The 15625-nt window shown below is 39.1% G+C and overlaps 1 protein-coding gene across 2 annotated transcripts in view; it reads right to left on the bottom strand.

Moving 5' to 3' along the window:
* The window catches only part of med24 (mediator complex subunit 24), a 16414-nt gene extending 8530 nt beyond the window's left edge, over positions 1–7884 (bottom strand). The window contains exons 1-19 of one of the 2 annotated variants that reach the window (XM_074663894.1): positions 7773–7884; positions 7365–7495; positions 6722–6804; positions 6600–6638; positions 6441–6514; positions 5846–6069; positions 5595–5706; positions 5353–5503; positions 5142–5255; positions 4848–4901; positions 4680–4762; positions 3743–3829; positions 3431–3542; positions 3193–3335; positions 2997–3034; positions 2817–2899; positions 2524–2702; positions 739–838; positions 120–295 (exon numbers count right to left, since the gene is read on the bottom strand). In XM_074663894.1, the coding sequence (XP_074519995.1) occupies positions 120–295; positions 739–838; positions 2524–2702; positions 2817–2899; positions 2997–3034; positions 3193–3335; positions 3431–3542; positions 3743–3829; positions 4680–4762; positions 4848–4901; positions 5142–5255; positions 5353–5503; positions 5595–5706; positions 5846–6069; positions 6441–6514; positions 6600–6638; positions 6722–6804; positions 7365–7494 (1982 nt within the window). In that variant the 5' untranslated portion in view covers position 7495; positions 7773–7884. The remainder of the gene's footprint in view (positions 1–119; positions 296–738; positions 839–2523; positions 2703–2816; positions 2900–2996; positions 3035–3192; positions 3336–3430; positions 3543–3742; positions 3830–4679; positions 4763–4847; positions 4902–5141; positions 5256–5352; positions 5504–5594; positions 5707–5845; positions 6070–6440; positions 6515–6599; positions 6639–6721; positions 6805–7364; positions 7496–7772) is intronic. The other variant, XM_074663895.1, reaches the window with a different exon arrangement.
* Positions 7885–15625: the final 7741 nt, after the last annotated feature.

Genomic DNA, 15625 nt, shown 5'->3' with positions numbered 1-15625 from the left:
TTTCTACGACACTTTATTTAATTAATCATCATTTCATTGTATAGTGGTTCATACTGACGTGTTTTTTCCACTTCTTATCAGAGAACAAGTGTTTCGTTGTTTGTTTCAGTTGTTTGTACCGTTCGTTGTAAAACTGCAGCGTGTTCTCCCCGTACAGCGGGGTCACCAGCTGTCGGATCATGGTCTGGGGCTTCTCCCTCTCATCTCTGCCCAGCATCCTGACGTGGGCCACCAGCCAGGCCACAGCAGAGATAGCCATGCTGCACACCTTCCCTTTGATGTTGTCTGTGATTTTCTGGGGCAGAGAAAGAGACAGGCAGACAGACGGAGATGGGCGGCAGCAGCAAGGAAAGAGGAAGGAAGGATGTGGTAAGATTATTTCTGAGGTCAAAGGGGAGAGGAAAATGACTCAAACTGCATCCTTCCACTTTGCGTGATTTGAGAAGTTGCTTGGAAAAGGGAAAATATGAGAAGTCGAAAACATTCGCGGGAGTTTGCTGCTGCGTCACTGCTGTTAAAGTAATTCACACGTCGCTTTACGTCAGTTTCCTTTTTATACGCAATCGTGTGTTTAGTAATGGGTCAAACCACAAATGTATGAAAAAAGAAACTCACAGGCATGTTGGGACATGCTGAGGAGGTCTGTAGCATTAGCTGGTCATAGCACATGCTCCTAACTCCAAGAAATCTGACCAGGTCTTTTCATAAGGAGCATAAATCACTAACAGTTTCACATACCTGCACCGCCTCCACAGACAGGACGCCGTTCTCCCACGCGTTCAAGACTTCCAGGATTGCTGCCGGGGTGCTGAGGCAGATTTCGTGCCATTTCACTTGACTAAAGAAAAGAAAAACAAACTCTTTAGAAAATTACAACCAATAATTGATCACAGTGGTTAAAATTAAAACTTTTAAAAGTACAAAGAAGTTTCTAAAGTAATCCTCAAGTTATCTGGAAACTACATGATGAAATCTTGACCCTTGGTTAGTAACACAAAGTTTTGTCTCCAAATAGGATGACGTCACTGTGGAGTATGAATAAAGCCAGATTCAAATGTTGCAATAACATGTAATCAAGAGTTTAACGCTCAATAAACATGAGACCTGGACAGGAAGTTGTAGTTCTTTAATCTCAATCGGATATTAAAGGAGCTGTGAGGAGTTTCTGAGTGATCCCGAAAAAGTTTCTCTTCTAGATATCTGCCTGATCCTCACCCACACTTTAAAATGAGATTACGTCTAAGTCTCTATGACAACACTACACTGGCTGATGAAGTTTCGATTTCTTTTTGATTCCTGTGATTAATGTTGTAGTGATGGTGGACACTGGAGCCTAACTGTCTGACAGAAAAAGGACAGAAGAGCAGAAGAAAGAGAAATAGGAGAGAGATAGAGCACGAGCTAAAGGCTAAAAGGGCTAAACTGTTTGTGCTAATGTTCATTCCAACCCACAGTCAGCAGTTAGCAGGACCAGGTTGATTCACGTCATGTTTAAGTCTCTAAAGCTGCGTTTCCACCAAGCAGTCTGGGTCAGTTCAGTACGGTTTGGCACAGTTTGGTACAGTTAAGCCTGATCCCGTTTGCATTTCCACAGCAAACTGTGCCCTCTCGTGGTAGGCGGCGTGTAAGCCGGATGCTGGAAGCCGCAGCTGTTAAACAATAGCGCGACGCCGTAGCAGTTTGCCCCACTATTAAATCCGACAAAGAAGAAAAAAGAGACACAGTAAACAAAGAGCAACGATGAAGACATGCAGCATTTCGTCCTCTCTGTGATTGGCATGTAGCTCTTTGATACAAAGAACAATCAAGCTTTGTTTCAGAGAGTCTGTGAGCCACCAGGAGAAATACAGCTGCTGTCGGGGTAAGTGACGATTCTCTTGACCAATCAACAGTCTGCAGTGTTGTAGCTCCACCTTCTGAGAGCGGATCGGTTCAGTCTGGCACCCATACGAAAGGGTCCCAAAAAAGTAGGTCGGCTCGTCTCGGTTTTTAGGGATCTGTCAGTGGAAACGCCGCAGAAAGCGCGCCGTACCGAACAGGTCTACTTGGCGGAAACGGGGCTTATGACAACACCACATTGGCTGATGAAGTTTCGATTTCTTTAAGATTGATAGCCTACGGATCTGTCAGAGCACCAGGCTGCCGATAGCACTACACATAGACGGCTACTAAAACTAGAAAACTACTGTACCAACTGACAGTTAGCTTGTTGTCACATTAGCCTACGGATATGTCAGAGCACCAGGCTGCCGATAGCACTACATACAGCTGGTACGTAACTGTACTGATAAATAAAAAGTCGACTTGAACAAAGAAAATTTGTTCCAAAACAAACACACGCCTGGTTAAATGTCAAATCTTTACGACAGTGTGTGTGAGACTCTGGGCCAGAAGGTGGCACTGCAGTCATATAAAAACAGATCCTCCTCACAGCAGCTTTAAATATTTTTGTTTGCATGCTTCTAGATTTCGAAGCATTGATTGATTTAAACTGTGTGTCTGTTTGATGAGCTTACAACTTACACGAGTTTCATCTCGGAGGAGTTGTTCAGCAGCGTAACCAGACTCTCCACCTTGCCCGGCTCTGGTCTGAAGCAAGGGTGGTCTGGGTTCAGAGTCTTGCCCTCTTCAGGCATGCAAGTCTGCAGCCATGTTTCAAAGAAGGGAGTCTCTCCTGAGGGGCTGGGGTCTGATAGGATCACCTGGAGAGGAAGAAGCAGACGTGGGTTATATGTTGGCAGTGCTGCCCTCTCTGGCCATCTGGTGGCCAACAACTGTAAACACAGGCTGTGAAAGCTGGATCTCAATGCTCTTACCTCTGATCCATAAGTCTGCACCACATGGCAGAGCATGAGGAAGGATATATCAAACAGCAGGGCTCGTACTGAAGCAGACTTGGCTGAAGGAGAGGAGAGAAAATGGATCCTGTTAGTATCTATCACAGAAACAAAACATTCACACACGTAGGAACATGTCACTCTTGTATTTGAACTCACATCCTTCCCCACTGATGTGCTTGGGAAACTCATTGAGCCTGAAAAAAAAGCAAAGAGAAAAGACATCCTGATAAATATCCGTTTTGAAGGCTGGAATTTCCAACTCGGGAAAAACAGAAACACAGATGATCCGTCTCAATGCTCTTAAAAAGGTTTAGAAGACACTTATGACAGATGATTATTGGGGTTTACTTACTTAATAAACTTCCGGGCAAAGGATTTGAGCTTCCCAGTTGCTGCTGCTGCCGCCAAAAGTAGATCCAGGCTCTTTCCAGACAACATGTGCCCCAGGACGCCCAAAAGGCCTTCAGGGGACTTTGAGTGGTCTGCATCTACCGTCTATAAAATGAGAAGATAAAGAAGCATGTTCTTAAAAAGTTTTTCTGTCATCCTTAAATAGGTTTTCACTCCTTGGTATCAACCGGATGCTTTACCTTGAGGATGTTGGTGACAGTGGGCTCTGCTCTCAGGATGAGGCCTGGGTTGGGCTGGATGTTTGCATTTTCTGCCGTTTTTTGCCTCGGGGAGAACTCCCTGTCCTCCGTCCTGAATCAAAAGTGCAGGGGGGAGGGTCAGAGAGGGGGGAGCAGAGGAGATGGAAAGAAAGCAAGAACGGGAAGGAGGGGTGCGGGGACACCGTGTACTGTGTGAATATGGTGAACAACAACAGACATGTTTTTTTCTGCATTGAGCATTTTTTGAATGTTCTGATCAGTTTTTGCTCTCTGTGAAACGGGACCCCGTACCGTTTTGAAGTCAGGCTGGCCGTGTTTGAGTCTGACAGCAGACCGAGCTTGTTGCACTCCTGTAGGAGCATGCCCAGGCAGTCACAGCTTTGTACAGAAGCAGAAGAAACAATTACATGAGTCATGCCACCAGCTATATTTTCTTGTCTTGCATTAAAGTGATACTCCGGGATGGAACAAGTTGTGTCCTATCACAAGGTTTAGGGCAGAAATTACCCCTACAGCAGTGTTTTTGTGCAGCAGAAGCCCAGAGCGCTCGCACCAAACACCCCCTCCCTGCTCCTCTGCTGGTTTCCTCTGCACTCAGACGGGGCCATATTTTACTTGACCAAAAACACAAATAAATGGACTCCCACTGAAAAACTCTGATATCAGTCTGCATTCACGCTTTATTTAGAGAATTTTCAGCGCATTACTTTCACACAAAAACACCGCTAAATAAGGCTCTAGTTCTCATCGTGTCTCTTCGTCCTGGCAGACTACCTGCGTTTGTTTATATCTGGCACACCGCGCGTGGACTGATACACTAGGCGGCGAGCGCCTCGTAGCCAGCTGTGGCTCTGCAGCGGAGGTAGCGCGGGTACCAAGGCGAGGTATGACAGGATGAGAACTAGAGCCTTATTTAGCGGTGTTTTTGTGTGAAAGTAACGCGCTGAAAATTCTCTAAATAAAGTGTGAATGCAGATCGATATCAGATTTTTTTGGTGGGAGTCTGTTTATTTGTGTTTTTGGTCAAGTAAAATATGGCCCCGTCTGAGTGCAGAGGAAACCGGCAGAGGAGCAGGGAGGGGGTGTTTGGTGTGAGCGCTCTGGGCTTCTGCTGCACAAAAACACTGCTGTAGGGGTAATTTCTGCCCTAAACCTTGTGATAGGACCCAACTTGCTCCATCCCGGAGTATCACTTTAAGTTCCTTTGAGGGATAACAGGGGCTCTTACTTGCATCTCTGATCAGCTTTGTCCAAAAGAGGAGTAAGCTTGAGTAAGTACTGAAATGCAATGTTAACGTCCTCCATGAAATCCTAAACAAAAATGAACAGAAGGTTTGTTTTAAGATTTTTTTAAACTTTTATTAAGCCAGTTTATGTCTTATCTTTAAATATTTACCTGTCCTTTGTCACTTTGGGGATACTTCTTTAGTCGTAGAAGAACTTGTGGAATCTAACAAAAACACAAGTAATACAAAACTTTAAGCGCTGCTGGGTTTATCATCACAATTGTTTTATCATATTATGCACGAGTCAAGGCAAAAAGATCCAACTTGAGATTATGGGATCATGGGGCACCAGAGAAACTAATGTTAAAGCAAAAACATTAAGAGTATCTTGATGAATATCAGCACTTACTGTAAGCTAAAACACAGCAGACAGAAGCTTTCCTCATATCTGAAATACATCTTACTTTGAGAAATGTGAAAGCCGTCCATTTGAGCTCCTCTGTGCCCTCTGGTGACTCAATCAGGCCGGTGAAGCAGGCCTTCCAGATCTCCAGCACAAACATAGGAGCAGGAATTCGCTGTGTGAGAAAGACAGTTTAAGAAAACCACTCTTTAAAAATCAAATGCATCATCATATCTGCCCAGTGAGCCCTATAAGTATAACTAAATGTTCACCTGCATTCTCTTAATCATCATCAGCTGCTCCACCAGCGGCTGCGTCTCTCCTGTCAAATTCATGGTCCCTTCTAGCATAATTAATGCGTGGACAGACGGGAAAGAGGAATGAGGCTGAGGGTCGCACTGCACAGAGAGCATCATGGGAATACTGTGGAAAGAGCAGAAGGAAGATGAGTCAGATACAAGCTGCAGAGCATCAGGCCAACTTTAAAGCTCTGAGATAAGATGAGAATCTTCACCCTTTCACTAACGACAAGCTGTCCTCTAACTTGGTTCTCAGTGTCTGGTTAGATACGCTGCTTAGACCCTCTGTGACCTTCAGCACTGACTGTTCGACGTTGCTCCAAGAACCTGCAGGGGAACAGCAGCAAACACTATAAGGGCTCAGAGCAATCCTGCAGAATAGCCTGTCTCACAGTGGAATTTGTAGTAAACAATGTTTGTGTTCTCGTGTATTTTGCTCAGTAACATGTAAACACAGTTTTAGCACCTTGGTCCTCCAGCCTTGCGATGTGGATCAGAGCTCTGTTCTTGTCGCTATTCATCAAGTTGTGAAGCCTCTCCTGGCAGGCCCTCAGACTGGCCTCAGTGCTGGCAGACGGACCAAGTTCCCTCAGCTTCTCACAGTACCAGGCACAGCCCTGCAGCAGCCAAACAACCACTCCCAGCAGGGCTCGACACAGCCCGATGCATTCTTCTGCTTTCCCGTGGCAGCTTCGGAGTGAGGAAAGAGGCAGGGACCATTTTTATGACAGAGTCTTTTAAAAGTAAAATCCTGTTTCACTGACATAACAAACACCTTTAAATAAGACTATGTATTTCACAAACAGAGTTATGCAGCTACAGCAGGCAATTTTAGCAAAGGTAAACTGGGAAAAAAAAAGCCATTAATCAAACATATCCTGTGTAGCGTTGTGCTAATTTCTTCTAGGACTAACCAGGGTCTTCACAGCAACACATCAGTCATGATGCATCTTAAAGAAGTGGAGATATAGTCACATGATCTACAACAACATATTGGAAATAAACCTTCCACTGTTTCTATTCACAGTAAAGGAAAATAGAGTCAGGGATAATTTACATACCCGAGACGATGGCAAAACATGTCCATTATGTCCAACAGAGATTTGACACACAGCTCCCGAGAAAAATCGTCAAACTATCAGCAAAAAGACACGACATTTTAATCATGAACTTTTAAAACAAAACAATCAACATCATTATTTTCATCAAGGATTGCCAACCTTGCTGATGGCTGTGAGGACACTGGAGTAAGACACCATCTAAGGAGAGAGGAAATATTGTTCACAACTTGCAAAAAGAAAAACACTGTACTACTTTCACCACACAGGATTCTTTTTCTTACCTGGGAGCTTATAGCATATTTGAGGTAAGACAAAATCAAAGGGTTTGGAGAGGGACCGATCATTGCCTGCTCCATCAGTGCCTCTGGAACAGACAGAATTCAAACCCATTGGTGAAAGACAACAACACAACTTGTGTTACGTCATGTTAGGTCGCTGATGTCACAGAGTCACCGGTTAGTAAAATATGCTTCAACCCATCTGGCTTGTAAAGTATGATGCTTCAGATGAAAAGCAATTCTATCTTATCAATCAAAAATTTTTCGTAATGTAAATTTTCTAAAGCAAAACCTGTTTTCTGTCTTTACATCAGGAATGGAAATGTATTTCACAACAATATCTGCTGCTGCAAACAAGAAATCTATTAAATCCGTGAGACTGTGCTCCCACTTTAATGTCTTCAATTCAATTCCAATTTACTTGTGACCCCTGGCATGTCTTTATTTTTAATTCATTTATTTGTGTATTTGTTTATTTTATTTTTGTTTACTTGTCCCTTGGATTTCATGTTTATGCAATGATTATCTCTTGTGTTGTTTGTTCATGCTGTCATAAAGATTGTTACAAAAATAATAATAATAATAAAAAAGGTTAGCTTAGATTATTTGCATGTTGGTTGATAAACATCACTGTTCTTTCTCTGACCTGCTAGGTTCAGGTAGTCCCATGTTGCACCTTTAGGGAAGTTTTTCTTGATGTTGATGGCCCATTGGTAATCACTCCAGCGCTCCTTCCATGCTTGCAGAATGGCTTGCTTCAGATTGACGACCTTCATCCTGGAAAAAAAAGGACTCACGCACTTGTAAAACGATTAAAAACGTCTAAAATACAACTTTTCAGTTTATTTCGGTTTCGGGTACAATCATATCTGTCTCTGTTAGGCCAGAAATTCCAGAGTGTTCGGCCGTTTAATGATAGCAGCAAGCTAACGATGTGATTCATCCATCGATAAACGAAAACAATGATTAACGGCTATCTAATAAAGACGTGCAAATACTACGACTTACACGTTGAAAGATAATTATGCTGTTTAAATCTATTATTTCGTCTTACCTGGCTTTTTCAGTTTTCAATAGAAAAAATTAGGATTTGTTTTCAAGTGCCAAGCTTCACAATACAAAGATCGCCATCTTTCCTGTCACTGACCTGAATGTTCATTGGTCAATTACTCAGCGCTTCAGTAAACTCCACGCGGATTGGTTTGAGCGGGAACCAATGGTGGAATCCCAAACGTTAGCGTAACGACGCAGCTTCGTCACAAGATGGCGACGGCGCACTTAGTTTAAATGTTTGAGGACTTTAACGGGTTTTACCATTAAATAACATCAAGCTAACAATTAAGCAATTTTTAGAACAAAATATGAACCAAAAATAACCAAAATACCCGTGTAGTTACACTATTTATGAACAAGACAAAGGACGAACGCCGCTGGTGTTTGCATTAGTCGAAATGCTGGTTTCACTGACAGACGACGTCAAAAAAAAAAAAAAAAACAGGCAAGGAAATGTGGTTTTAAAATGTTTTACGTTGTTACCTTAAGTTAAATTTCAAATAGCTTCGTTTTCACTGTGTTAAATGTTTTCCACGGATGACATTAACTGAAATCTTTTGTTGTATTATGTAACCATCCCATTCACTTGTGTGATTCACTGCCTCCCTGCAGTTTCATCCTTTTTTTGTTAGTTCAGTCTCTTTCAACAGGGGTTTTGTCTGTTATGTCACACCTCAGAGAAAGAGAGGATTTTTTTTTTTTTTTTTTTTTTTTTTTTTTTTGCTTACTTGTAGTACCTTTGAGAAAAACAGAAATATTTTTTGAGTCTGGTTATTTTTATGATAACCACATCTACAAAAATACAAATCTTGAAGAATATACAGATTTTAATTCTGGGTGGATGAGGCATTTAAGTGCCAACGTGCCTAAGATACATTGCTATTATGTAGTAGGACATTGGCAAAAAACAAAACAAAAACAAAAAAACCCGATGAGTTGTGCGATATCATCAATATATATGATCAGATACAAGTATTTTTTTTCCCAAAATTTTTTTTTTTTTTTTTGGAAATGTATTGAATTTTAAAAACTTTGATTTTTTTGCATTTTTTTTTAAATAAAAAGAATTTCCAGAAATTTTCAAAATATTTTTTTTTTATTTAAAAATTTGCATTTAAAAATTAATAATGCACGTTAAAAAATATATTTTCTTTTTTTCATTTTTTTTTAATTCTTGCAAATTCTTGAAATATCAGGTAGGTTTATATTTTGTTTTGTTTTGTTTTGTTTTTTTGAATTCCAGATGCGTTTAAAAAAAAAAAAAAAAACTTCTTTAGAGAATTATTCACTTGGTTTTAACTATATGTAGAATTTTATGCAGTCTTCATTGAGTGTAAAATGTTGATTTCGTGGCTCCATATGGACTTTTATCCAGGTGAGCTAAGGTAAAATGGCTCCTGTGAAAGTGAAGGTTGCAGACCCCTGCACTAAAATAAAACTAATGTTGCTTTACACATCAAAGCTTTACAGCCCAGTGTTAAGCTTCAAACGGTGGACCTAACTGAAGTTTTTTTTGCCACTAACAATCCACTCATGCATGGTCTTCGGACTTTCTCCTATTTTTTTTTGTCCAGATTTGCAAAGAAGATGCTGTGCTCCTCACCAAAACAACCACTGAGAGTAAAGGTCCTGCATTGAACCAGTGGTGACAAAGACTCATTCTGCCTAACACTGGAGACGTTGTCCTGTCTGGAGTGACTGCTGTGCCCAGGGACAGAGTTATTCCAGCCTTGAGATGATGTGTGCGTCTTGGCCAGGTAGGCCGGGGACAGAGGGGTGGTGTGCCTGATAGGTAGGGGGTTTAGGAAGATGTATCCCGTCTCTGTTGACTTCCAGTGCAAACTGCATTAGTGAGGGTGCTGACAGATTGAAGTCTACCCCTGGGGCACTGGAGAGACTGGTTTGCTCCTGTTCTCATGACTTCACTGCTGGGACAGTCCCAGTTTTGCTGACTCTTATTCTTCTTCTCAGTTACCTTGGGGTTATTAAGTTTGAGGCTATTGGATGTGGAATATCCCATTACAATGAAGCTCCTTGGCTTTGTTTATGATACTGAAAACCACCTTAAAGTGAAAACATTTCCTCAGGTTGAAAAAAAGGCCTTTATAAGTAATTTCATTCTATTTTTGTAAAAAGAAGTTTATCAGTTCCTTCAATACCATTTTACGGCTGCTTTGAGCACAGAAAACATCTGAGCTCCATTGTACTGGACCAAACAAACCTTAGCAAACACCCCTGTGACCGTTATTCATTCTTTTTTTGAGTAATGTAACTAATTATCAGATCCATTAAGGGAAATTAGTAGCAAACCCATTATAGACGGACAAAAGAGGACCATCTTTATGAAATAATGGAAGTTAATGCAGCTAACATATCCTGACTTGTGCCTCCAAGCAGCTGTAAAACTGCACTGTTACTGTTAGCCTGTTCAGCTGGTTTTACAGTGCATAACTTCACCGTCTGTCCTTCCCTTTCTGTCCTTCCCTCTCCTCTGAAACATACAGAGGCCCTTTGGGCACATGAAGGTAATTACCAAAGGTTGGGAGTCAGGAAATGAGAGTGTCCCCTCAGGTTGTCCATCCATGTTGCTTCATGATTCAGGATAGACTCGAGGCCATTTCTGTAATCAGAGGAGATAAGGAGCATAACGCCGCGTCATGTTTGAGGCAGTGGACGGCTTTTCTTTAATCATGTTTGAGGAAGGAAGTGGGAAACTTGAAGAGTGGTGACATGCTTAATGAATTAAACTTCTTGAATGTATCTACGTAGTGACATTGTTTCCTGTTTTGTTGTGTAAAATAGTTAAACAAGCTTAAAGTAGGTGGTTTTGGGCTATCTTATGTTATTTCTTGTAGCTTGTAAAGAATGCATGAAGCACTCTGAGCTGCAAAAGCTTCACAGATGAATATTTATCATTCCATATAACGCTGCGTATAACGTCAGGTTTTTATCTGTGACTGTTATTAACGTAATCAGAACCCTACAGAGGACACTGGATCTGTCTTGCGCTAGTTAGTTTGATGTATATGGAGTTATCTATATGAATCATGAGTGATTAATGGGAATAATTGTTTAATTCATTAAAGATGACTTGAGAACAGCTCCAGTCATGCTGATTGGTTGTGATGCACAGTTGAGAGGGGCCCAACTTGAGACGTAGTCGATGCAAAGAGCAATCAGCCATCTTATTTCCTCTCTTTTGTAAAGGACTCTTCAGTATTAGGGATGCCCTGATATGAAAACTTTGGCCAATACTGATATTTACTGATATCGATATTAGTAAAAAAAACAAAACAACAACAACAAAAAAAATCGGAGATGATGTTCAGAGAGAAAGAGCGGCGCAATCGTAAGAAAAGACGACCATGGAGAGGATTTAAGGATGAAGTGCTCAGGATAATCGTGATCAAAAAAGTACGTTTTGTCTGTTTTTTGGATCAAAAACAGGAAGAGAGACATAAAAGAAGAGAGTCCACTCTTCTTAGGTAGTTTTGGTGTTTACATAGTCAGAGAAAACAAGATTATTCGACTCTTGAAAGATCGTTCAAGATGCTCTGAAAATGCTGGCAGCTAATGGGTGAATATCGGCCGATACCGATATGATAAAAAGATGACCTACATGGGCGGTACCGATATTGATACCGATGTATCATGCATCCCAATTTGGTATGTCTGAATAGAAACGATAATAAAGGAAGCTTCTTTCCTTGTCATTTGGAAAATTCAAACTGCTCTTATTACATCTGACGCTCATACACCCTAATTGAAGAGGTAAATATGGGCTTCAATTCAAATGAGGAAAAAAGCCGAATTTTACATCTTCAATACATAGCACTTTAGAAGTAAAGAGCTAAATTTGGGCTACCTTTGTTATTTGGAGAGTAGCCAAAATTTACCAACTGAATACAGAGCACTTTAAAAACGATTAGGTAAATTAGGGCTACTTTTCTTATTTAGAAAGTAGCCTTAATTTACTTCCTAAATGAATAGCACTGTAGAAAAGAAGGGCTTAATTTTGGCTCCCTTCTTCATTTGGATCGTAGCCCAATTTCACATCTTCAGAACATAGGGCTGTGGGAGTTAATGGGTAATATATGCTACATTCTTCATTTGGAAAGAACCCCAAATTTACCAGTTTAAAAAATAGCACTTTATAAAAATGAATGATAAATTTGGACTTCTTTTCAAATGGGGAAAGTCGCCAAAATGAACACACATTACTTAAAAGGCAACTTGCTAGGTAAATATACATTCTTAATATGCAGCAAGACATTAGCAAACAACAAAAAATGATGAGTTCAGCAATAAAATGTATTTTATCAAATTCAAGTTTTTTTGAAATTATTTTTAATTTTTGAATAATTTTGAAGTTTTAATTTCTTTTACATTTTTGCAATTTTTTGAGATTTTTTGCTTTTTAAAAATAATTTCTGGTTGTTGTTTTATTTTTTTTTTTGCAAATTTATTTGTTATCTGAAAGAATTTTATTTTGCTTTTTTTTTTTGACATTTCAACATTTTTTTTTTTACATTTTTCCAAATTTTTGAAACTCCATTTAAAAAAATAATCACCAGTTTTCTTAAATAAAAAAAGACATAACATGTACAATTTTATCAAATTCAATTCTTTTTTCAATTCTGTTTTTTTTATTTTGCAAATTATTTTTTTTATCAAAAAAAAACTGCATTTTAATCGAACATTTCAACATTTTTTTAAACATTTTTCCAAATTTTTGAGAATTAAATAAAAAAAATCACCCGTTTTCTTAAATAAAAAAGACATTTCATGTACAATTTTATAAATTAGAAAAAAATACTTTATGTTTAGGTAAGTATTCTCTAGATTTTAACTTTGTATAGAATTATACCCAGTTTATCGTCTTCATTGTGAAGATAAATTAGAATTTTTGGCCCCAGAATGACTTTAATCCAGGTGAGCTGAGGTAAATTGCCCCCCTCTCATTCCAACGCCTGCCCTATCATCTGTATGTTTGTGGAGTTTTAGCCCAATTAGAAAAAGGGCAAAAAAATGCCCATTTTAAGTGCTGAACACATTTGTACTATTTTTATGTGTACTCAGGACAACAAAGAGCAACACCAAGAAGCTTTCTGCTCATTACACAAAATGACAAGAGTGGGTGGCAAGAAGGGACTGTGGTGTCTGTACAGTTTGAGCAACAAAGACAAAACACGTCTCAGTCTCTGGAAGAAATCCCATCACACTCCAGGGCCTCAAAACGATTGTTTGTGCTTTTTGGGTGACTCACCAGCACTTTAATTACATTTCATTTTAAATTACTTTTTGCGTTTTGACTGTTTCTGCCTCATTTTGGAAAGCACATTGTCTGCCTTTATGAAATAACTTTGAGCATCAACTCTGGGGTTCTAACTGTTCCCCACTTTACTGTCTTAATATTCATTATATGTCAATGTGATTTATTACAGCTAACCTAATCTGAATGCAGTGACCTGTAAAAGTTATTCTCGCTGACTTTGATAATAATGTGTGATATATAATGACCCATATATGAACTCATTGACCTACAGTAAGAACATTTGATTGACTTTTCCACAGACTGAACGGGGACTTCTCACATGAAGATGTGTTGGACACACTCAGGAGCTTTATAGAGCTCCTTCAGCACCACTTCCCCTCATTCTGCCGTCATCAAGGGTCCAGGCTATAGGGAGTTTGTACCAGCATTAATTATAACTGCTCTATATGGGCTGGCTGGCACAGAGCCCAGCTAAACCGCATTCTTCATCCTTACCCTGGCTCCAGTCTGAAGTCTTCACAAAGCTTTTTGTTTTAGATCATGTAAGCAAGCGTGTTGGTTCATTAACTGTTCCCTTTGAGTCACAGAGGGGTCATTCCCATGGGATCATACCGAGGTGTTAACGATAGCGGTGGTCTGATTTGGCCAAACTTAATGATGATGCAAGAAAAAAAAGACCCTTTCACTCTGTAGTGCAAACATCTACGTATCCTTCCATTTATCCATCTCTAATCTTCATTCAAGGTTCTGGGTTTGTTCCCCCAGCTTCACGCCTTTTCGCAGCCAGTACGTTACGTAGCAACAGCCTCCGTGCCTCCATATGGTAATTAAGTGGTTTTATTTGCAGGAGTCATGAGTGTGAAGAAAAAGGCTGGTACACCCCTGGCACACTCAGCACTGGGATACAAATAACTGTTGAGCAATCATAACTGAATTCAAGTGTTTTGCACAGGAAGGAAGAGCTGAAAAAATAATCATGAAGATGTAAAAATCAAACTTTCCTGTGTTACACATTTTGCTTACTCGTGCTGGCAAAGTGAAGAACAGGAAACACGGCTTTGAGTGGATTCATTGATGCCTCATAAAACATGTAAACTATGAGAGTGACAGAAGCTAAAGTCTACCCGGTCCACTGAGACCTTTGGTTAATCTATGTTGCATGTGTTTGGGATTACACAGCAGCCGTGTCAGTTACAGGGCAGTTTATCTAGACATGCCCTTAATTATCCAGAACCTCGTCTTGTTTAATTCCACAGCTACTAAAAGACGTTTCACTTACAGAGTCAACTTCCTGGCCTCATGTTGCTCTAATGCAGGGGTCTGCAACTTTTACTTTCATAGGAGACATTTTTTTTCTCAGTTCACCTGGATTAAAGTCATTCAAAAGCCACAAAATCGACTTTATCTTCACAATGAAGACAATAAACTCGACAAAAATCTAAACATGGTTAAAATATGTTGAATAATTACCTAATTGAGAGTTTTTCTTTAAGTTATAAAATTGTACATGTGATGTCTTTTTTTATTTAAGTGATTTGGCAAAACTTAAAAAAATAAAATTTCAAAAATTATAAACAAAAAAAATAAATAAGCTAACCCATGGGATTTATCTGCTGGAGTCAACTCTTAACATAGTTTATATAGTTTATGTCTGGGTTTTGATACATTTGAAAAATTACAAAAAAATGAGAAATTAAAAAAAAAGAAAGAAGCAAAGAAAGAAAGAAATCTTTGTAATTTTTGGACAACAATTTATTTATTTATTCATTTTAAATTATTGCAGAATTTTAAAATTTCAATTTAGAAACTTAATAAATTTGCAGAAATTAAAAAAAAATGGAAATGTGATAAATTAACAAAAGTTTTGAACAAGTTTAAAAGTTTAAAAAAAATATTTAAGTTTGCAAAAAAATTAGAATTATTGCATTTTTGTAATTTAGCAAATGTTAGAAATTTTCTGCATTTTTTCAAAAATTTCAATCTAGAAATTTTATTATTTTGCGATTGTTTTAAAAAATAAACTTAATAGAAAAATTTAAACAAGTTCGAAATTTGAAAACTTTAAAAAAATTAAAAAAATGAAATGTGATCTAGTAATAGATTTGACAAAAACTAAATTTTTGAAAGAGTACTTGAATTTGATAACATATAACGATAATATTCCTCAACTCAACATTTTTAGATGTTTGCTACTGTCTTGCCACATATCAATCATGTACATTAAGTCGGCATGTTGTCAGTTAAATGAATCCATCCACACAGAATTAAAATCTGTATTTTCTTCCAGATTAGTCTTTTTGTAGATGTAGTTATCTTCCCAGGGCTGTAAAACTTGAGGTTAGCCACAGGTGCATGGAAAGTTGGTGGACTGTTGATGTTGTAGGAGGTGAAGTAGAGCGGTGGCAGGCTTTATTGACAGATGGGATGAAGATTTAGTTCAACTAAATGTTAACGCAGGATTTTATTTAGTGTCAGCGTCTTTAATCATCAATACCCTCTGTAAGTTTTTAAAGCTACAAGGAGCCACTGTGAAGGAGTCAAAGGGCCACAGGTTGAAGACAGTAAAGCCAAACATACAT

Source organism: Halichoeres trimaculatus, unplaced genomic scaffold, assembly GCF_033239565.1.
Source record: "Halichoeres trimaculatus isolate MK-OKI-2021-1 unplaced genomic scaffold, fHalTri1.1 fHalTri1_scaffold_23, whole genome shotgun sequence".
NCBI lineage: Eukaryota > Metazoa > Chordata > Actinopteri > Labriformes > Labridae > Halichoeres > Halichoeres trimaculatus.
This window is presented reverse-complemented; position numbering and strand designations above follow the sequence as displayed.